General features: G+C 34.4%; 1 protein-coding gene across 1 annotated transcript; it reads left to right on the top strand.

The window, feature by feature from the left end:
- The first annotated feature begins 11,885 nt into the window (after positions 1 to 11,885).
- On the top strand, positions 11,886 to 20,848 carry LOC114942173 (fatty acid synthase-like). The gene is given in 9 exon segments (XM_085480709.1): positions 11,886 to 11,974; positions 12,041 to 12,385; positions 14,050 to 17,004; positions 17,007 to 17,215; positions 17,405 to 17,880; positions 17,952 to 18,293; positions 18,379 to 19,585; positions 19,587 to 19,860; positions 20,430 to 20,848. Coding segments are annotated over 9 exon segments (6,249 nt in total). The 5' UTR covers positions 11,886 to 11,928; the 3' UTR covers positions 20,825 to 20,848.
- The last annotated feature ends 279 nt before the right edge of the window (positions 20,849 to 21,127 follow it).

Below are 21,127 nucleotides of genomic sequence, written 5' to 3'. Positions count from 1 at the left end.
TAATATAATATAATATATTTTTATCCAAAGGCAGTTTTGACAACGTTCTCAAGTATAACTAGGCAGTTTTAACGACTGTTGGCAGTTTTCGCGACCGTCGTCAAACATATCGCAGTACAAACGCAGTTTTAACGACTGTCGTCATATCTACCTTTATATAAATATTTATACTATATGCATAGTAAACCACGTAGAAGAACGTTTTGTATTATTGAAGTAACTATTATATATTTATAAGCAGTTTTATTTTGTTGTATAGTTGTTTTACGTATAATATACTGTACGTAAACATTTAATAATTGTATTATACTATATTCTTTGGCGCTTAAAATTTCATGTCACGACAGTGAGATTTTACGTGCAAAAAAACACCATATATAATTATTAATTGCTTTAAACAGTACAACATGTAAAACACAGATATACATAATATAACAACATTTAAATATAAAAATATTTTAACCAAGCATTTTTCTACATTGTTTACTGAATGTATATATATATATAGGCATACAGCTATATAAAGGTAGATTTGACGACTGTCGTTAAAACTGCCTTTATATCGCGGTGCCTTTGACGACGGTCGTGAAAACTGCCAATAGTCGTCAAAACTGCCAAATTATACTTCAAAATGTCGTCAAAACTGCCTTTAGGCATATATATATACTATATGCATAGTAAACAACGTAGAAAAACGTTTTGTTGAAATAACTATTATTTATAAGCAGTATTATTTTGTTGTATAGTTGTTTTACGTATAATATACTGTACGTAAACATTTAATAACTGTACTATATTCTTTGGCGCTTAAAATTTCATGCCACGGCAGTGAGATTTTACGTGCAAAAAAACACCATATATAATTATTAATTGCTTTAAACAGTACAACATGTAAAACACAGATATACATAATATAACAACATTTAAATATGAAAATATTTTAACCAAGCATTTTTCTACATTGTTTACTGAATGTATATATATATATATAGGCATACAGCTATATAAAGGTAGATTTGACGACTGTCGTTAAAACTGCCTTTATATCGCGGTGCCTTTGACGACGGTCGTGAAAACTGCCAATAGTCGTCAAAACTGCCAAATTATACTGCAAAATGTCGTCAAAACTGCCTTTAGACATATATATATATATATATATATAGCAGTGAGCAAGTATTTTATTATTTCGGATATAAATCATATGGAAAATACAAACGTAGGAGCACTAGAAGATTTGAATGATTCTAATACAAGTAATTCGGAAACTCACACTGTACATGAAGAAATTGATAATAATGATAGCGATCAATCATTATCATCATTATCAATTTCTGATCAGAGTGACGAGTATAATAACTCACCTTTAAAAAAAGGTAAAAAAAGGCGACCAGTTAAGGGCACGCCATTAACAAAAATTATCCATTGCAAACCCATGTAGAATCCTATCCTATTGCAAACCCATGTAGAATCCTATGAAAAATTAATCATTGCAAACCCATGTAGAATCCTAGGCAAAATTAACCATTGCAAACCCATGTAGAATTGTATTAAAAATTATCCATTGCAAGCTTATGTAGAATCCTACATTGCAAACCCATGTATTGTACAATAGAATTGTATGAAAAATTATCGATTATAAACCCATGTACAATCGTAACAAAAGTAATGAAATAAAAAAAAAATTGCGCCAAGTGAAAGTAGAAACTTGTACCAGTGGAAAATTAAAGTTGCAGACATATATAGAGTCGTATAATGAATCAGTAAAAATTTAAATTTGCAAATGTAGAATCGTACCATAAAAAAACTTATCTTTTAAAAAAAAAGATAAATAAGATGCCAAGTCCATGCGCCATGTGAAAAAAAAATAAAAAAATTTTAGTTAAAAAAACTGGGAGCGCTGCTAAATAATATTCTAACAATATTAAAATTAAATTGTTACTTTTAAACTCATTACAGTTAAAATATGTTTTGTGTTTAAATTAATTAATGTTACTTTAAGGTGCATTGTAATTTTGAAACTTAGCAGCGCGCCCAGTTTTTTTAACTAAAATTTTTTTATTTCTTTTTCACATGGCGCATGGACTTGGCATCTTGTTTATCTTTTTTTTTAAAAGATAAGTTTTTTTATGGTACGATTCTACATTTGCAAATTTAAATTTCATAGGATTCTACATGAGTTTGCAATGGTTAATTTTTCATAGGATTCTACATAGGTTTGCAATGGGTATGATTCTACATGGGTTTGCAATGATTAATTTTGCCTAGGATTCTACATGGGTTTGCAATGATTAATTTTTCATAGGATTCTACATGGGTTTGCAATAGGATAGAATTCTACATGGGTTTGCAATGGATAATTTTTGTTAATAGGATTCTACATGGGTTTGCAATGGATAATTTTTGTTAATGGCGTGCCCTTAACTGGTCGCCTTTTTTTACCTTTTTTTAAAGGTGAGTTTTTAGAGATTATATCATTCATTTTTGTATATTTTTATGACCGGAATAGAACAATTATTATTAAACATGTTTATCTAAACTTCTTTGCTTAAAATGATGTGTACAATCATATCCTAGAATCCTGATCATTCCTCCTAAAGCACCCTATTTATATAAATTTACCCATATGTGTGTGTGTGTGTATGTGTGTGTGTGTGTGTGTACTAATTGAAGGATTTTTATCTTAGGGCGAGGTTGCGTGGAGGAAATCACGAAAAACTCTTGTTTCAGTGAACAAACAAATATATGTATTCAGCTAACTGTGTACAGCGTTTCTGCGCTCTCTTCTCGATTTTACCAACACTTCCGCTGAGACTATCTTTTCTTTCCGAAACGTTCGCCAGGACCATTTCCACGAGACTAATTCGAACGTACGATCGCCGCTTCCCCGTTGCCGGATAACGCGCGCGCTCTCGGTCCTCGAAAATCGCGAGCGCTTTCTCCTTTCTGATCGGGCGCTTCGCGCCAAGTTCGAATCGGGATTATTTCGTTTCCAACACTAATGTCAAGCATTTTTTATACATTTTCTATTAAATTTACACAAAAGTTGCAGAATTTCGAAAAAGAAAAAGTTGACACAGACTTTTTCCTAAACGGCGATTTTCAAGGTTATTTAAAGGTCACTTATATTATCATAATTAATATATTTTCAAAATAGAATTACCTTATTTTTTCTCATATAAATCGATTCCTCGCAATATTTACTATAAAAAGTTGTAAAGGTATAATTTTTACATAATCTTACATAAACTTCGAAATATTACAAATATTTTATTTTATGAAATATTTCAGTTTATGTAAAATTATGTTAACTATCTTTTAAATTATTCACTTTTAGCCATCTTACCCTTACAACCTTTTATAGTGAATATTGCAACAAATTGGTTTATATATATAATATATATATAACATCAGTTATTATTAATTGATGTTTACATTTATTTTTAGACTTACTTGAGCTCAAATATGCTCCACATTTTTTGCAAAAACTGTTTATTCTACAGATTTCAAATATGCTTTTAAATGATGATTGAATATTTCCTTTTTTTAATTATTTTTATTATTATTTTTCAATCTCAATCAACTTTTATAACTTTATGCCAGCACGATACAAATACATGTGTCTTTATTTTTTTTATTATTTTTATTATTATTTTTCAATCTCAATCAACTTCTATAACCTTATGCCAGCAGGATACAATAAATACCTGTATGTCTTTATTATTGTATCAACTCTTGTCTTTTCCATGTAACCATGTCTTCATAGTTTGAATTATCCCTTCATCTTCTCAATCTTTCGCAGAGATTTAATTAATTAAATACACTTCACACGAAATAAAGTTTGTTGGAAAATATACAGCAAACGATAACTGTAAAAACATGATTACGTGGAAAGAACAAGAGTTGGTACAGTAAAGGCAAGTAAGTAAGTACATGTAATGTATCGTATTGGCATAACGCTATATCCGCGGAGCAGATAATGTGGCTGTAGAGGTAGTCTGCAGTGCAGCTAATGTGAACGTAGATGTTGATTGAGATAATTGTCTAATATAAAATAGAATTTAAAAATTTAGTTTAAAAAGCTGTTGCATATATAAATAAAGTTTATTTTTTCTAAATTTGGAATATGTTTAATTAATTAATTTTTTAAGTCTATGTTTAATAAATTTTTTAAGTCTGTATTCAATAATTTTATTCATTTGATAAATACATGTATGTCTTTATTTTGATATGTTTAATATAATTAGAAATTCATTATTAATTAGATATGTAAACTATAAATTCATATATAATATTTGAAAATATATGTGAATATTTAAATTTTTATCTTCTCCTTCCTCTCCTTCAATCTCTTTAATATCAATATGTGTATGTGTGTACACGCGCGCACATTTGTACGTATTTATTTAATTATTGGATAGTTGATAGTACTTAATTGATAAAAAATTATGACAATAATAATCTTTTTGTTTTTTTTTCTTATTATTTACTCAGATTTTTTTGTCTATCTTATAAGATAAACACTTTAAAAATTGAATATTTCAAGTAAACTAATTGTAAGTAAATTTCACATTAATGCATATAGATGTTTAATCATGAATGTACTAAATAAGTACACAAAAGACGAACAGTGAGTGAGTGAGTGAGAATGAGAGAGTGTGTGTGTGTGTGCGTGTGTGTGTGAGAAAGAGAGAGAGAGAGAGAGAGAGAGAGAGAGAGAGAGAGAGAGAGAGAGAGAGAGAGAGAGAGAGAGTTAGCCAACATAACCCCGCACGCTGCCAATATCGCGGAGCACCACTAACGCCGTCTGTTGTAAAACGTGCAAGATGGACAAAATTACCACTACATGCATCTTGCATGTGTTGTGTACGTGTGATATATGTGTGCGCATGTGTTGTGTAAGTGTGAATACGTGTAACACGATACTACTATGTATGCGTGGTCGATGATGATAATAATGATGACGGGGACGTTTCTTAATAGAAATTTTTCATATTTCGACTTTGCATCAGAAGACGCGGTAGTGTCTCCGGCCATGTTCAAACCTTAAAAGACCTTAAAAGACACTACAAGTCTCCTTATCCTGCACCATCAAAGTCCATTTTTTGGGGGTGTAGAACTACTAAAATATAAAAAATTTTGAATTGCACGTAATATAACCTGAAAGGCGGCATCGCCACGAGTAATTTGAGCCAAGAAAAAATAAAATCGGTCAAGCCGTTCTGGAGATACAAGCGGTCAAAAAGTTACGTTTTTCATGAAAAATGAAGTAACGTCGTCTTCTTCTTCTTCTTCTTCTTCTTCTTCTTCTCTGTCCGCGTATAAATCTCTTCTCACCTTTCAGTCACACCTCCCTCAACTTCCACCCACCCCTTTCCCTCCCACATCCCGCCCCCGCCCCACTCCCACCCCCACCCCCACCCCTCTTTCGCCTTTTTTACCCTCTTTCATTCCCTCTCACCCTCTTCGTCCTCTTCCACCCTCTATCACCCTCTTTCGCCCTCTTTCATTCCCTCTCACCCCCTTTCGTCCTCTTTCACCCTCTTTCGTCCTCTCCTCACCCGCTTTCATTCTCTCTCACCCTCTTTCACCCTCTTTCATTCCCTCTCACCCTCTTTCATTCTCTCTCACCCTCTTTCGTCCTCTTTCACCCTCTTTCGTCCTCTTTCACTCTTTCGTCCTCTCTCACCCTCTTTCATTTTTTCTCACCCTCTTTTACCCTCTTTCGTCCTCTTTCACCTTCTTTCACTCTCTTTCGTCCTCTCTCACCCTCTTTCATTCTTTCTCACCCTCTTTTGCCCTCTCTCATCCTCTTTCGACCTCTTTCACACTCTTTCGTCCTCTCTCACCCTCTTTCGTCCTCTTTCACCCTCTTTCGTTCTCTCTCACCCTCTTTCGACCTCTTTCGTCCTCTTTCACCCTCTTTCGTTCTCTCACCCTCTCTCACCTCTTTCACCCTCGTACGTCCTTTCTCACCCTCTTTCGTTCTCTTTCACCCTCTTTCGCCTATCTCGTCTTCTCTTACCCTCATTCGTCCTCTCTCACCCTATCTTCAAAAAATCATAAAAATGAAAAGGTCAAGCCATGTTCAAAAGAAGGTCCTCAAAAATTTAAACCTAGTCTGTACAATGAAAAATAATTACTCGTAATTCCAGTGTTCCAATTTGTTAATATCGAATAATGTATTTGTTTCAAGTAATGGCAGTAGAGTCAAATACATACCTACGTATATGCAGTTTTTGCTGTTAATTGTACTTAAACGAAAAAAATAATTAAATGATTTAAATATAGCACATTTTAAATCAAGAAACTTATATAATCGAACTCTGTTTAGGAAAAGGTAGAACATTTCATTTGCCTCTGCCTTTACAAGAAACATTGGATAAGGTATGTCCTCCGGAAGATCCTATAAATTTGAATCACGAGTTGCACATTCTCGTTTGAGGTATACCCAAGAAATCTAAAGTGGTTTGGGAAAATTTGGTAGATATTAATAAAATGTATAAGGCTTTACAATGGTTGAAAGAAAATAATCCTCATTACTCAAAAATTCGTCTTCCAGCGTCATCTGATGATCTATTAAAGGATAAGTTGCAGAAAACAGAATATAGGATTGTCGATGAGGAAAGCGACAATGACGAAATAAATGAGGAGGTTGAGGAATTACCAGCATTGAATTTGTACAATGTACAGCAAAACAAAAATAATAATGATCAAACCGTTTTAAAATGTACGGCTTTTCTCACACAAATCACTGAACATTTGGATATTAACGATAAGTATACAATATACCCAATACACGCGAAAAAAATCGATAACAAATCTGCATTGAAGCTTTATCAAATGGTGAAAATTGAAGATTTTCCAATGGATAATCGTTATAAATATCTGGATGTCATGTGTTTCCCTGATTTATATCCTGATGGTGTCAATGGACAACGAGAAGATAGAAACTTGGCATTGCCGGAATATTTATTTATTAGAACACGATTGATGTCGAAACATAGTAGATTCAGGTTGAATCTGCAGTATCTGTTCTTCCTTCTCAATGATGCTAACTACCGACAGTTGAAAAGTGGTATCTATTATACGATGATGGTTACTAACCCACGATGGAAATACACTGCTGGTAGATACTTGAACGAATTGAAAGGTTACCAATTAGAATCGAATTTAATGAGTATTTTCGCAAAATTGAGAAATACGGATCAATTTTGGCGACAACCGTCCAATAATGTAAAATGCATGACGTTGCATTACGGTCCAGCGACGTGGTTTTTGACTTTGAGTCCTAGTGAATGGAAATGGTCCGATTTGGGTGAATATTTACGAGATATGAATCCCGATAAAGAGAAGTTAGGCATCAGCGAACTAATCGCATACGATCCTGTAAGTACTTCTAGATTCATGTGCATAAAATTCAAAGCCATGATTGATTTTATTTGTTCGTCCGATAATCCAATAGGAAAGGTTATTCATTACTTCTGGCGACTGGAATATCAACGTAGAAGTATCCAGCACATGCATTGTATGATTTGGATAAAAGATGCTCCAGTAATAGGAAAATCGCCGGATGAAGAAGTTGCTACGTTTATTCGAAAATACGTAACGTGTGAAATTCCAGATGAAAATGTTTCGCCAACGTTGTACGATACGGTAATAAGTGATCAGAATCATAAACATAACTCGTATTGCATGCGGACAAAAAAAAAGGAAACTAATATATACAGAAAGTGTCGGTTCGATTTTCCTCGGCCGGTTACTGAGAATTTCTTTTTAAGAGACGTTATCACTTCGATAGTCGGTAGAAAAAATTTACGCAGTAAGAGCAGATTGTACGATCTTCCTCGCAAGGAGTCGGAAAGGTTTATAAATGATTATAATCCGTCTATCAAATTAGCCTGGGAAAGAAATATGGACATACAATTTATTAGAGAAAAATCAGAGTTTTTAAACTCATATTTAACAAAATAAACGACAAAGTCGGAAAAATGCAATACAGACTTTGAAGTGATAGATTCGAATAAGTCCTTGGCATCGAAACTGTGGAATTTTGCAATGCGTTCATTAAATAACAGAGAATGCGGTGCTTTAGAAACTGCGGATACACTATTAGGGAATCCCTTGTACGGTACGGATAATGATACCATGGTCAAATGGATCGATGTTAATGAGGTGAGAAATAGAAAAGTTAAAACATTTAATGAAATTTAAGCTCTTGATGAAAATTCTACGAATATTTACTGTTGGTCACTCATCGATGATTACTATCCAAATAGACCTCAGGAATTAGAATCATTGAATTTGTACGATTTTGCCAGATTCTGGGAAATTACGAAACAGATGTCAAATAATGACGAAGTCAAGTGTTACAAACTGGCATCGGGTTTATTTTTAAAAAAACGAAAAAAGGGTTATTTAATTAACCATTATCGATTTAATATAAAAACTGAGCCCGAAAAATACTTTTACTCGCTGCTTCTTCTGTTCAAACCATGGAGAGATTTGAGTGAACTTAAAGGTACATTCGAGACTTACACGGATGCCTTTAAGAATTCAGAGTCTATTTTAACGAAGGCAATGAAATATCACAAAAGGCTCGAAGAAATACAGAAAGCTTTAGAGAACGTTGCTGAATTAATCGAGAAGCGCGAAAATGATCTGAAAACAGCAGACAGAGACAAATCCGATGACGATGAACTGGATTGTAATCCGATAGAAGCTGACGACGCGATGAAAGATCTGGAAGATTTTGGTAAGATTGACGACCCGATTGATTTATCGCAAATGATGTCGCAATTGAACAAAGACCAGAGAAGAGTCTTTGATGGAGTATGCCAAGTTTTACAAGATAAGAATCAGATTCTGCGACTGTACGTAAGTGGCGAGGGTGGTACAGGGAAAAGTTTTCTAATTGAAACGATTAAACATTGGATCAGAATAAATTTGGAAAAAACGACTGCTATATCTGCTCCCACGGATATCGCAGCATTCAATATCGATGGCTTGACAATCCATAGAATGTTTCAACTATCGGTTAGTCATGAATCTACACCAAAATATACGCAATTGTCAGACATGGTCTTGAAAACTTTGAGAGACAAATTAAAGAATGTCGAATTATTTATAATCGAAGGAATTACATGTAACAATGCAATGATGGATTTAGGAACGACTGTATTCAGTGATGGTCAAGCCTATGTAGGTTTGTCACGAGTAAGTAAATTGGAAGGCCTACATTTGATAAATTTCAATCCAGCATCAGTTAAAGCAAACTCGAGAGCCATTGTAGAATATAATCGACTGAGATCTATATTCAAATCTGAACTGCCACAAATCAATCCGTCCGAGAAAAAGGTTGTGAAAATGTACGATCGTCGATGGGATATCCCTAGTATCATTGATGATATGCAGAATTATGATTGTGAAGAACCAGAAAGTATAGTTACGTGGAAAATATATGGCCTTTGCAATAACGATGCTGTTGCGTGTTACGCTAATGTAATATTACAATGTGCGTTTCATTGCGTACGTATTAGGCAACAAATACTGAAAAATAAAGCATCGAATGCATTGATTGATGCTATCTGCGCGTATGGTGAACGTAAATATTGCAACATTCAAGCGGTTAGAAGATCTGTCGGAAAACGCTTCGAAGAACGAACACAACAAGATGTTTCGGAATTTTTTACGGCTCTAATGTCGACGTATTCCGACATCAATGATGTATTAAAACTCGAATTAAAGCACGTAACATGTTGCTCGAATGTCAAATGTAATTACAATGTAACTAAGCTGAAAAGCAGTAGTTTGTTAATATTACCTATACATTCGACATTAAAAAGGAAAAAAGGTGTCACTCTACAAAGTTTGATTAATGTAGAATTTTCTAAATGGGAAACGATAAACGGCAATTGTAACGAATGTAAGAGCACCGTGTTGAAAAAGAAAACCGTAATCGAATCAACTTTATCCGTCGTAGTAATACAGCTCAATTTATATACTTTTATAAACGGTGCTTCTAAAAAAATTATCAACAATCGGATTACCGCCGTGCCGACGAGTAATATCACGATTAATAAAAAAAAGTTAATAAGCGCTATATTTCACGAAGGTGAAGAAATGAATCGTAGTCACTACACGTGTATGTTGAGAGCTGACACAAAATCGGAATGGTATTACTCTAATGATATGGAAGTGTTCAAGAAAAAATGGCCCAAAGGAGCACAAGGGGCATACATATTGTTCTTAGAACAGATTAAATAATGGCGCTGTATAAAGGCTGCTGTAAACGCTACATTAAAACATCAACTGTTCTAGCGCTGTATAAAAGTTGCCGTAAGCGCCAAAATAAAATATCGGCTGCTCTGGCGCTTTATAAAAGCTGCTGTAAGCGCTGCATTAAAACGAGTACAATAAGTTTCTAATTTGACCTAGGCTTCATGACATTTCAAAAAGTATCATCAAGAAAAAAATTATCAGACAGAAATATGTATGTCGTGTTAAAATCGGAGAGACGAAGAAAAATATATGGTTGCGTTCTCACGAGAATGGGCGATGGAGGGGCCCATTCTTTATTTTCAATATTCATACAAGAATATAAATTAATTCTGTTGCAATTGAAATAAATGTGCAATGTATCGTTAAAAGTTATTACAATTATACAAACATTTACATATATGATTAAATAAAATATATATGTATACTATAATATAATTATATATTTTATATATGTACATATATACCATATATTTCAATTATTTTGAACTGTATTGCATAAATTGTTACTTATACAAAGTTATGTGATAAGAATCGAAAATACATATATTTGTGATACTTGAATTACTAGAAAGCTGCTCTATATATCTGTACTTTAAAAAGTAAGTGATATCCTAAAAAAATCATAAAAATGAAAAGGTCAGGCCATGTTCAAAAGAAGGTACTCAAAAATTTAAACGATCTAATAATAAATTATCACGAAAAGTAACTGATATGTTATTCAAGGTGCCAGTTCAAAGTGAACATACGTAAAGTGTATATTATCTAAATTTAGTAATAATATATTACCATGAAAAGTAACTGTGATATTTTATTCAAGGTGCAAGTTCACATTGAATATACATACATATAAGTAAAACTGATTACAATTTGATTCTAGAAAATAAGTGCGATATGTTATTCTTAGTGCACAAAATATAATAGTCGTTTATAGAGATTTGATTTGAAATTCATACTAGCCCGTACAATGAAAAATAATTGCTCGTAATTCCAGAGTACCAATTTGTTAATGACTCAGAAAAATAATATGGCGGCCATATTATTTTTCTGAGTCATTAACAAATTGGTACTCTGGAATTACGAGCAATTATTTTTCATTGTACGGGCTAGTATGAATTTCAAATCAAATCTCTATAAACGACTATTATATTTTGTGCACTAAGAATAACATATCGCACTTATTTTCTAGAATCAAATTGTAATCAGTTTTATTTATATGTATGTATATTCAATGTGAACTTGCACCTTGAATAAAATATCACAGTTACTTTTCATGGTAATATATTATTACTAAATTTAGATAATATACACTTTACGTATGTTCACTTTGAACTGGCACCTTGAATAACATATCAGTTACTTTTCGTGATAATTTATTATTAGATCGTTTAAATTTTTGAGTACCTTCTTTTGAACATGGCCTGACCTTTTCATTTTTATGATTTTTTTAGGATAATCTATTATCTACAATAACAAATTAATTATGAAAGCTATTTTCCTTAAATATAATATATATATATATATATATATATATATACATATATTTAATAATGCATAATTATGGTATATACAAAAAGCATTAGTTAATTGTGTCTTTTCAGATCAAAAAAATCAGATAAAGGAAAATCGACATTAAATACTCAAACATTCAACATGTCTGATCATTTTGAAGGTGATATCTCCATCACGGGCATTTCAGGTAATTGTGCTGATTTTACAATCAATCAATTTCGTATATCAAAGTAATGCATCGATATTTTTCCAGGCCGTTTACCTGAATCCTCAAACATTGAGGAGTTTAAGGAAAATTTAATGAAAGGAATGGACATGGTCACCGAGGACGAGCGCCGTTGGTCAAAGGGTACTTATGAAGTGCCATCCAGATTTGGCAAACTCAAGGATCTTGGCAGTTTTGATGCCTCGTTTTTCAGGGTACATCCTAAACAGGCGCGCGTAATGGATCCACAGCTTCGCATTATGCTAGAAGTGACATACGAGACGTTAATTGACGCTGGCGTTAATCCTTCCACCTTGAAAGGATCACGCACCGGTGTATTCGTCGGTGTTTCTTCTTCGGATGCGAACAATTTTTGGAAGAGAGATGCGAACGGTTTGTACATTTTGCAAATTTTCCTTAAAAATTTCTGACCCATAAAATAATATTATAAAATATTTATTTTAAACATAATGAAATTAATTTATAAACAAGTGTAACGAATATAAGATATCAGATATGTTAGAATTATAAATTCGTATATAGAAACACAAGATATAGAATTATTATGATACAAAAATATAAATAAAGAATAAGGTAAACATTAAAATTGAATATTAATATTATAATAATATTGAAAATTAATATTAAAAATTATTAGAAATTATAAATATATGAGTTTTAACAAGGCTCTGTAATATAAATATAAATTTAACGTATAAGACGGGCAACAAGAGCCAAATCGCGGATGACAATGCGTTATCCTAACGAAACTAAATAATTTTTCGTTAGAATTAAATACCGGTGCACAAGGCACCAAATTTTTACTTGGACACGGCCAAGATTTTTAAATATGAAATAATCTCATATTTTGAGATTTAATTTCAATACCCCTTTAACCTCCCTACGGAAAATAAATAAATGAATGCAAGAGAAAAATATAGATCCAAAAATCGCTGAATCGGAAGAGCAGTCGCCCGGCAAGCGAAAGTTCCCGATTCAGCGATTTTCGGATCTATATTTTTCTCTTGCATTCATTTATTTATTTTCCGTAGGGGGGTTAAAGGGGTATTGAAATTAAATCTCAAAATATGAGATTATTTCATATTTAAAAATCTTGGCCGTGTCCAAGTAAAAATTTGGTGCCTTGTGCACCGGTATTTAATTCTAACGAAAAATTATTTAGTTTCGTTAGGATAACGCATTGTCATCCGCGATTTGGCTCTTGTTGCCCGTCTTATACGTTAAATTTATAGAAATTATAAATATTATTAATATATATATATATATATATATATATATATATATATATTAAAGTTAGTCGAATAATTAAATATTAATCAGTGAAATTCTTAAATATTATTACGATACCATATTGTCCCACGATTGTCATGAAATAAAAAATAAATTCTAAGAGAAAATGCTCTTTGTATATGTTTGCATTTCAAATCAAATAATGTAAATATATTACAGAATATTTTGAAATTTTTTAAGAAAGCAAAAGTATAGTTTACTAAAAATTGGAAAGAGAAATAAAGGGAGGGTCTAAACTTGACTTTGTTAATATTATAATATATCGTGATATTTACTGACATAAATATAATAAGTTACTGTATGTTATTATATATATATATATATAATAAAAAATAACAATAAATTCTAAAATTTTTAGCAAGTAAAAAAGACAATAATCAAAATTTTTTTACAAACGATCTGTGACGGAATCTTAAATGACCTTGAATTGTAAATATTTCAATAAATCAAATGTTTAAAAAAATTATGATTTAAGAAAAGTGATTACTTTTATATGACTTCGGAGTCCCTATATAGAACAAATTCTTTAAAATAAAAACATATATCTCTCGCAACAATATAAATCCAATTACACAATATAAACTACATCTTAATATTTTATTTATCAATTTTAATTTTTTCCAACAAAAACTTAATTTTCGTTGGAAATGTACGTAGCAACATCCGCGTATGGCTTTTTAGGTCATTCTTATTTGTGATTATTATTTAATTTTTTCCAACATTGAATATTTATCGATTGTTTGCAGGATATGGATTGCTTGGATGTTGCAGAGCAATGTTCGCTAACAGAATTTCATATGCTTTTGATTGGAACGGTCCCAGTTACGCGATTGACACAGCCTGTTCCTCGTCTTTGGTTGCCTTGCATCAAGCAGTCCTCGCTATAAGGACCGGGGAATGCGACAGCGCGATCGTTGGAGGAATGAGTCTTTTGCTCGATCCGGCGAATGCTCTTCACTTTCATCAACTATATATGCTATCCAACGATGGCAAGTGCAAAACATTCGATGTTACGGCTGACGGTTATGCGAGAGCCGAAGCAGTGGTTGCAATATATCTGGAGAAGGCAATTGATGCACGCAGAGTGTACGCCACAGTGATGAATACAATGGTAAACACGGATGGTTATAAGCCTGAAGGTATCACGTATCCAAACGGGAACATTCAATATCAGATGTTGCACGAGGTATACAACAAGGTGGGTCTCGATCCCAAAAATGTTGTTTACATGGAGGCTCATGGAACCGGTACCAAAACGGGGGATCCAGAAGAACTCGCTGCCATTGATAAACTGCTCTGTAAAGATAGAAAGACTCCACTGCTGATAGGCTCGGTTAAGTCAAATATGGGACATTCGGAACCCGCCAGTGGATTGTGCTCCATTGTTAAGGTGCTGATCGCGATGGAAACAGGTGTGATTCCTGCGAATTTAAACTTCACTATTCCAAATTCAATGCTCCCTGCATTAAAAGAAGGACGAATGCGTGTGGTCGACAAAGTCAAACCTTGGAACGGCGGTCTCGTGGGTATCAATTCGTTCGGTTTTGGTGGCTCTAATTCGCAAGTCATTCTGCGCAGTAACCCAAAAGCAAAGACGTCGTCAGTGTCAGAAACTGTCAAACCGATGCTGCCGAAGCTAGTTATCGTGTCAGGTCGAACGAAAGATGCTACAGACGTGTTACTGGATAAGGCAACAGAGCATCTGCAGGACAAGGAGTTTCTATCACTGTTACATGCTGTGCATAGTGATAATATATCAGGACACAACGTTCGCGGCTACGAGATACTTGGTCATGATAATACGCGCAAAGTGGCCAAGGCCAATTATGATAAGAAACGTCCCATTTGGTTTGTATTTTCCGGTATGGGTTCTCAATGGCCAGGTATGGGTCGCGAATTATTTCACATCGAAATTTGCCAACGCAGTTTACGACGATGTGCGAATATCTTAAAGAACCAAGACATCGACCTAATAAATATCATCATGAATGGTACTGACGAGATTTACGAGAACGTAATAGTTACTTTTGTGTCAATTGTGGCCATCCAAATTGCTCTCGTCGATATGTTGATATCTATAGGCATACGACCAGACGGCATAGTTGGACACTCTATCGGTGAATTAAGCTGTTCCTATGCCGACGGTGCGTTTACATTGGAACAAACCATATTGGCAGTTTACTACAGAGGCAAAGCGATTGTAGATTCAAACTTGGAACCAGGTGCTATGGCAGCGATTGGTTTGAACTGGGAGGAAGCTAAAACGATATGTCCGTCCGATATCGTTCCAGCCTGTCACAATTCCGCACGTTCGGTTACTATATGCGGCTTATCTATTTCTGTAAACATGTTTGTCGAAAAGCTGAAGGATAAAAATATTTTTACCAAAATGATCAAATGCTCTGGCATTGCTTTCCACAGCAAATACGTTGCCGAGGCAGAATTTAAGTTTCGCAATTCACTCGACATGATCATAACAAAACCGAAGCAGAGATCTCACAGATGGATCTCTAGTTCGGTTCCCGAGGTCGCATGGAAAAGTCCACTTGCACAATTCAGCTCAACTGATTATCACGTGAATAATATGTTATCGCCCGTACTCTTCTACGAAGCGACTGCGCACATCCCAGAGAACGCCATAACCATTGAAATCTCGCCGCATTGTTTACTTCAGGCGATCCTTTGTAGATCGCTACCACCGACGGTGACAAATGTCAGTCTTCAAAAACGGAATCATTCAAACAATCTTATCTTCTTGTTGTCTAATGTAGGAAAATTGTATAATGCCGGAGCGCAACCAGATATCTCCAAATTGTATTTGCCGGTCAGTTTTCCTGTTGGTCGTGGAACACCAATGATCGGACCTTTGGTCAAATGGGACCATTCCGTTACGTGGGAAGTGCCAAATTTCAAGCACAGGTCAGGAGAATTGTCGAACAAGCACATTGTGGAAGTAAATCTAACAAGAAAGACGGATGCGTTTCTAACTGGACATAAAGTTGACGGAAAACTTATCTTCCCTGGCGCCGCTCTTATTCTGATGACTTGGAAAACTTTTGCCAAACTACGTGACATTAATTTCGAACAAATACCGGTAATCTTCGAGAACCTACAGTTCCATCGTGCTACCTTTGTGCCGGAAAAAAAAACAATCAAGTTTTCCGTAAATATTTTTGAAGTAACGGGTAATTTTGAGATCTGTGAGTCCGATGCGGTTGTTGTCAGTGGAAACATACGCGTAGCTGAGGCCATCGAAAAAGAGCAGCTAAATCGGTCACCGATACTGCTCGTTAATAAGGAGCACTCATTACCGATGAATACAGAGGACATTTATAAGGAAATGAGGCTGCGCGGTTATGAATATAGTGACATTTTTGAAGGGATAAAATCCTGCAATTGCGACAAAACCATAGGTGAGCTATATTGTTTTAACGAATGGAGCTCGTACATAGACAGTATGTTTCAATTTACCGTATTGTTCGATGAAAGAAAATTGGTGTACATATCAGGAATCCGTTATGTCGCAATCGATCCTGTTCTTCATAAACAATTGGTTGATGAATTACCAAAACACAGTGGATTACCAGTATATTATTACAAGAACATCGACGTTATCAAATCGGGTGGTATCGAAGTGAGAGGTATAAAACCTAGTGCACCTATACGACAACAGGTTCAAGTCAGACCTAAATACGAAAGTTATATTATGTATCCTATGAAAATCCGCACAACTTTATTCTGAAAGATCCCATAAAAGGAAAAACACACGCGCTTCGCGTGTTATTACAAACAGTTTATGAAAACGTTATGACATCGAGAATCAAAATCGTAGAAGTTGTGGGCAATCGAGCCGCAGAAGACCTTTTAATGCCGCTTGTACACGACATTTTATACAGCGAACCCTTCTGTAATGTGAGTACTAATCGCAAAAAAACATGATTTCAGAAATCAAAATATATTTGAAATAATAACTATAATGGATAAAGATTCTGTAATTTGCAAATGTAGATTTGCATATAATTTGCAACTTTTTCCAGCAAGTTTTTATTTCATCGTTTATCTCATACACAATTTTAGGTGTCGAAATATTGCTTGTTTCAGGTGGATTTACAGATAGCCATCAATTCCGTACAAAATTACGCAAAACATTTCAATCAAGTAAATGTAAAAATTAACACTGTGACGTGGAATGAAGCTTCCTTAAGTCAGAATGTGCATCTTATTATAGCCGCAGATATTCAGTCTTGCACATATCTTACAAATCTAGCTGCTGCCTTGAAATCAGGTTGTTTTATTCTTCTGGAAGTGATTGCTGAACAATTCGATTTTGAGACCAGGTTGAAAGAGGAGAATCTGGTGTTAGTCGGAAAACAATTTGGTTCTTCGGGAAAGAGTTATGTTTTGTTGAGAAAGCGAAATAAGAAAAGAGAACCGATTGTAATATCAATTACAGGAAAACATCTTTCATGGTTGGACAATGCGAAACAAGTATTTAAAAAATTTGATAGTAAAAATCAAGAAATACTTTTTGTGTCTCAGGACAAAGATCCACTTGGTAAAGTTATGAAATAAATAATGTACAAATTAGTTTATACATCTGCGTGTATTATCAACAAATTGTGAAGCACATTTATTTTTAATTTGCAAGCTTAACTGGATTGATGAATTGTATTCGGCGTGAGAACACAAATGTACGTTACGTGTTTATTCAGGATGATAACGCTCCCAAATTCGATTTATCCACTCAGTTTTATGTGGAGCAATTAGATAAAGGATTAATAGCTAATGTGTTAAAAGGAGGTCAATGGGGTAGTTATCGGCACTTTCAATTAGATTGTTCTGGCAAAATTCAAGTTGAGCACGCCTACGTGAATACATTAACGAAAGGAGACTTGAGCAGTCTGGAATGGATTCAAAGCCCGATAACATACTGCCAGACTAAATATCAAAGATCTCTCTGCAGTGTGTATTACGCCTCGTTAAACTTCAAGTAAGTTTCGCGGAGTGTCGTTTGTTCGTCCAGTTGATAACATAGTTGGATAACATGTAGCAAATATATTTTGTATTAATAATAGGGATATCATGGTAGCAACCGGTAAAATATCAATGAACGAAATATCGGGATTGTCTAAAGAGGACTTTATATTAGGTATTGAGTTTTCCGGAAGAGATGTAAATGGGGATAGAGTCATGGGTATAATCAGAGGCAAAGGTTTGGCGACCACTGTTGTGTCTGATTCCGATTTTCTTTGGAATGTACCTGACAAGTGGACGTTGGAGCAGGCGGCTACAATCCCGGTCGCTTATATGACTAGTTATTACGCTCTGTTTGTACGAGGTCGGTTAAAAAGGGGAGAAACCGTGTTGATTCACACTGGTGCGGGCGCGGTTGGTCAAGCAGCGATCACCATTGCATTGCATGCCGGCTGCACAGTCTTCACCACTGTTGGTACATTGGAGAAACGGCAGTATCTTAAAAAAAATTTTCCGCAATTGTCCGATAAGCACATTGGCAATTCCCGGGATACGAGTTTCGAGCAATTAATCCTCGATAATACCCAAGGACGTAGGGTGGACGTGGTATTAAACTCTTTAGCGGAAGAAAAGCTGCATGCCAGCGTACGGTGTCTCGCGATAAACGGTCGTTTTCTTGAGATAGGAAAATATGACATGATGAATGGCAACCGCATAGATATGTCGATATTTTTAAAGAACATTGCCTTCCACGGTATACCGTTGGAAATGCTCTTCGAGAACTACGTGGACAAACGAGAAACAATTAGGCTTTTCTCGGAAGGAATCGAGAACGGCGTGGTGCGCCCGTTATCAACAACGATATTTTCAGACCAACACCTCGAACAGGGATTTAGATTTATGGCGGCAGGCAAACACATCGGCAAGATATTGTTCCGAATTCGGGAAGAGGAAACGCAGAAGCGTGTGCTACCGATTTCTAGAATGATGGCTGCTATGCCGCGAACTTACATGCATCCGGAGAAGTCATACGTGCTGATTGGTGGTCTCGGTGGATTTGGCTTGGAATTGGCCAATTGGATGATTGCTCGCGGTGCCAGGTTTATAATTCTCGTGTCACGTACCGGTGTACGCACCGGTTATCAGGAATCGCGAGTGCAATACTGGCGCGAAAGCGGCATCCGTATCGTCATTTCTACGGTAGATGTCACAACATCATTGGGCGCCGAACGTTTAATCGAAGAAAGTAACCAACTGGCTCCGGTAGGTGGTATATTTAATCTGGCGGCTGTGATGCGCGATGCTTTGTTTCGAAAACCTTGACGTGGACGACTTCGAGAGTGTAATATTGCCAAAAGTCAACGCTACGAGGAATTTGGATGAGATATCGAGAAAATGCTGTCCATCATTAGATCATTTTGTCGTGTTTTCGTCCGTGTCGTGCGGTCGCGGCAATTCAGGTCAATCTGCTTACGGATATGCAAATTCGGTTATGGAGAGAATGATGGAACAGAGATGTGCTTCGGATTTGCCCGGTCTCGCTATTCAATGGGGTCCTATCGGAGATGTCGGTTTATACGTAGGTGAGTCTTTTCTTTTTATGTTTTTCCATGAGTTTCTGTAATTTTCAATATTCTTCAGATCTTATTGCATTTCTTTGAGGTTTTTATAAAATAACCTTTAAATTTCATTTTCAAATCTTTTTTATAAAATTTGTCTTTTATAAGATTGTCGATATAGTGTGATTTTGTACAACTCTTTAGAAAAATAATTATATTCTTTATTATAAACACGATCTACACTCCATTCCTCTCAGCCAATAGAGCCACACGCGATGTTATTGCGACAATTAAGAAAGAAAGAAAATTTGGAAACTAAGGAATTTGTATTCTATGTATTCTTTATTATGTGCTTATTATCAAGAGTGTAATTTTAGTATTGAAAAAAATATAAATACAGTATAGAAAAAATACGAGATATATTATAAGTTTTGTTCTAAAATAATTAGAATGTAATTAATAATTAATATTTTATTAAAAAAAAGATAACTAATTAATTAATATTTCAATATATAAAATTTTTTCGATATTTTTCTTAGCTAAGTTAATAATAATTATTTGTTATGATACCATTATGCTTTTTCTGTTTACAGATATGAAGAATAAGAATATCAATTTAAGCAATATTTTACCGCAATCTATTAGCAGCTGCCTCGCAACTATGGATGTCTTTCTTCAACAGCAATATCCTATACTATCGTCTGTGGTAGTAGTTAATAAGGAACATAAAACCGCGAATAGCGACAGCAAAGTTAATTTTGCTGAAATTTCTAATGTTCTCGGTATCAAAAACTTTCTGTCAAAAAATCTCGATGACAGTTTGGAGAAACTGGGTGTTGACTCACTGGGCTATGTGGAGATCAAACAGATTCTTGAAAAAGATTATGATATAGTATTATCATTCCGAGAAATCCGTACTTTGACAGTAGGCAAATTGCGAGATTTAGTTTTGGCAAATGACGTATCTTGTGATTCTTCTACGAGTTAGAAAAAATGTAAACATAACTGCGAATTTTTTATAGTATATATTTATTATGATTTATATTTAAACTATTTTATTAAAACTTTTTATATATGAAAGTCTTATTGTTTTAAAGTTCTATTTTTTCTTCTGTCTGGTAATATAATGATGATTGTATTTATTTTAATAAGTACATTTTGCTGTATAAAAGTAAATGAGACAAATAAATATTTTTTGAGATATTTTGTCGTTTCGGAATTTTTGCCTCTTTCTGTATATATTTAAATATTGAGACTTATTTTGATTTTGATTTCATTGAATATGTAATTA

The sequence above is a fragment of the Nylanderia fulva genome, unplaced genomic scaffold (genome assembly GCF_048542155.1).
Source record: "Nylanderia fulva isolate GAGA-0341 unplaced genomic scaffold, ASM4854215v1 Scaffold159, whole genome shotgun sequence".
Taxonomy (NCBI): domain Eukaryota; kingdom Metazoa; phylum Arthropoda; class Insecta; order Hymenoptera; family Formicidae; genus Nylanderia; species Nylanderia fulva.
This window is presented reverse-complemented; position numbering and strand designations above follow the sequence as displayed.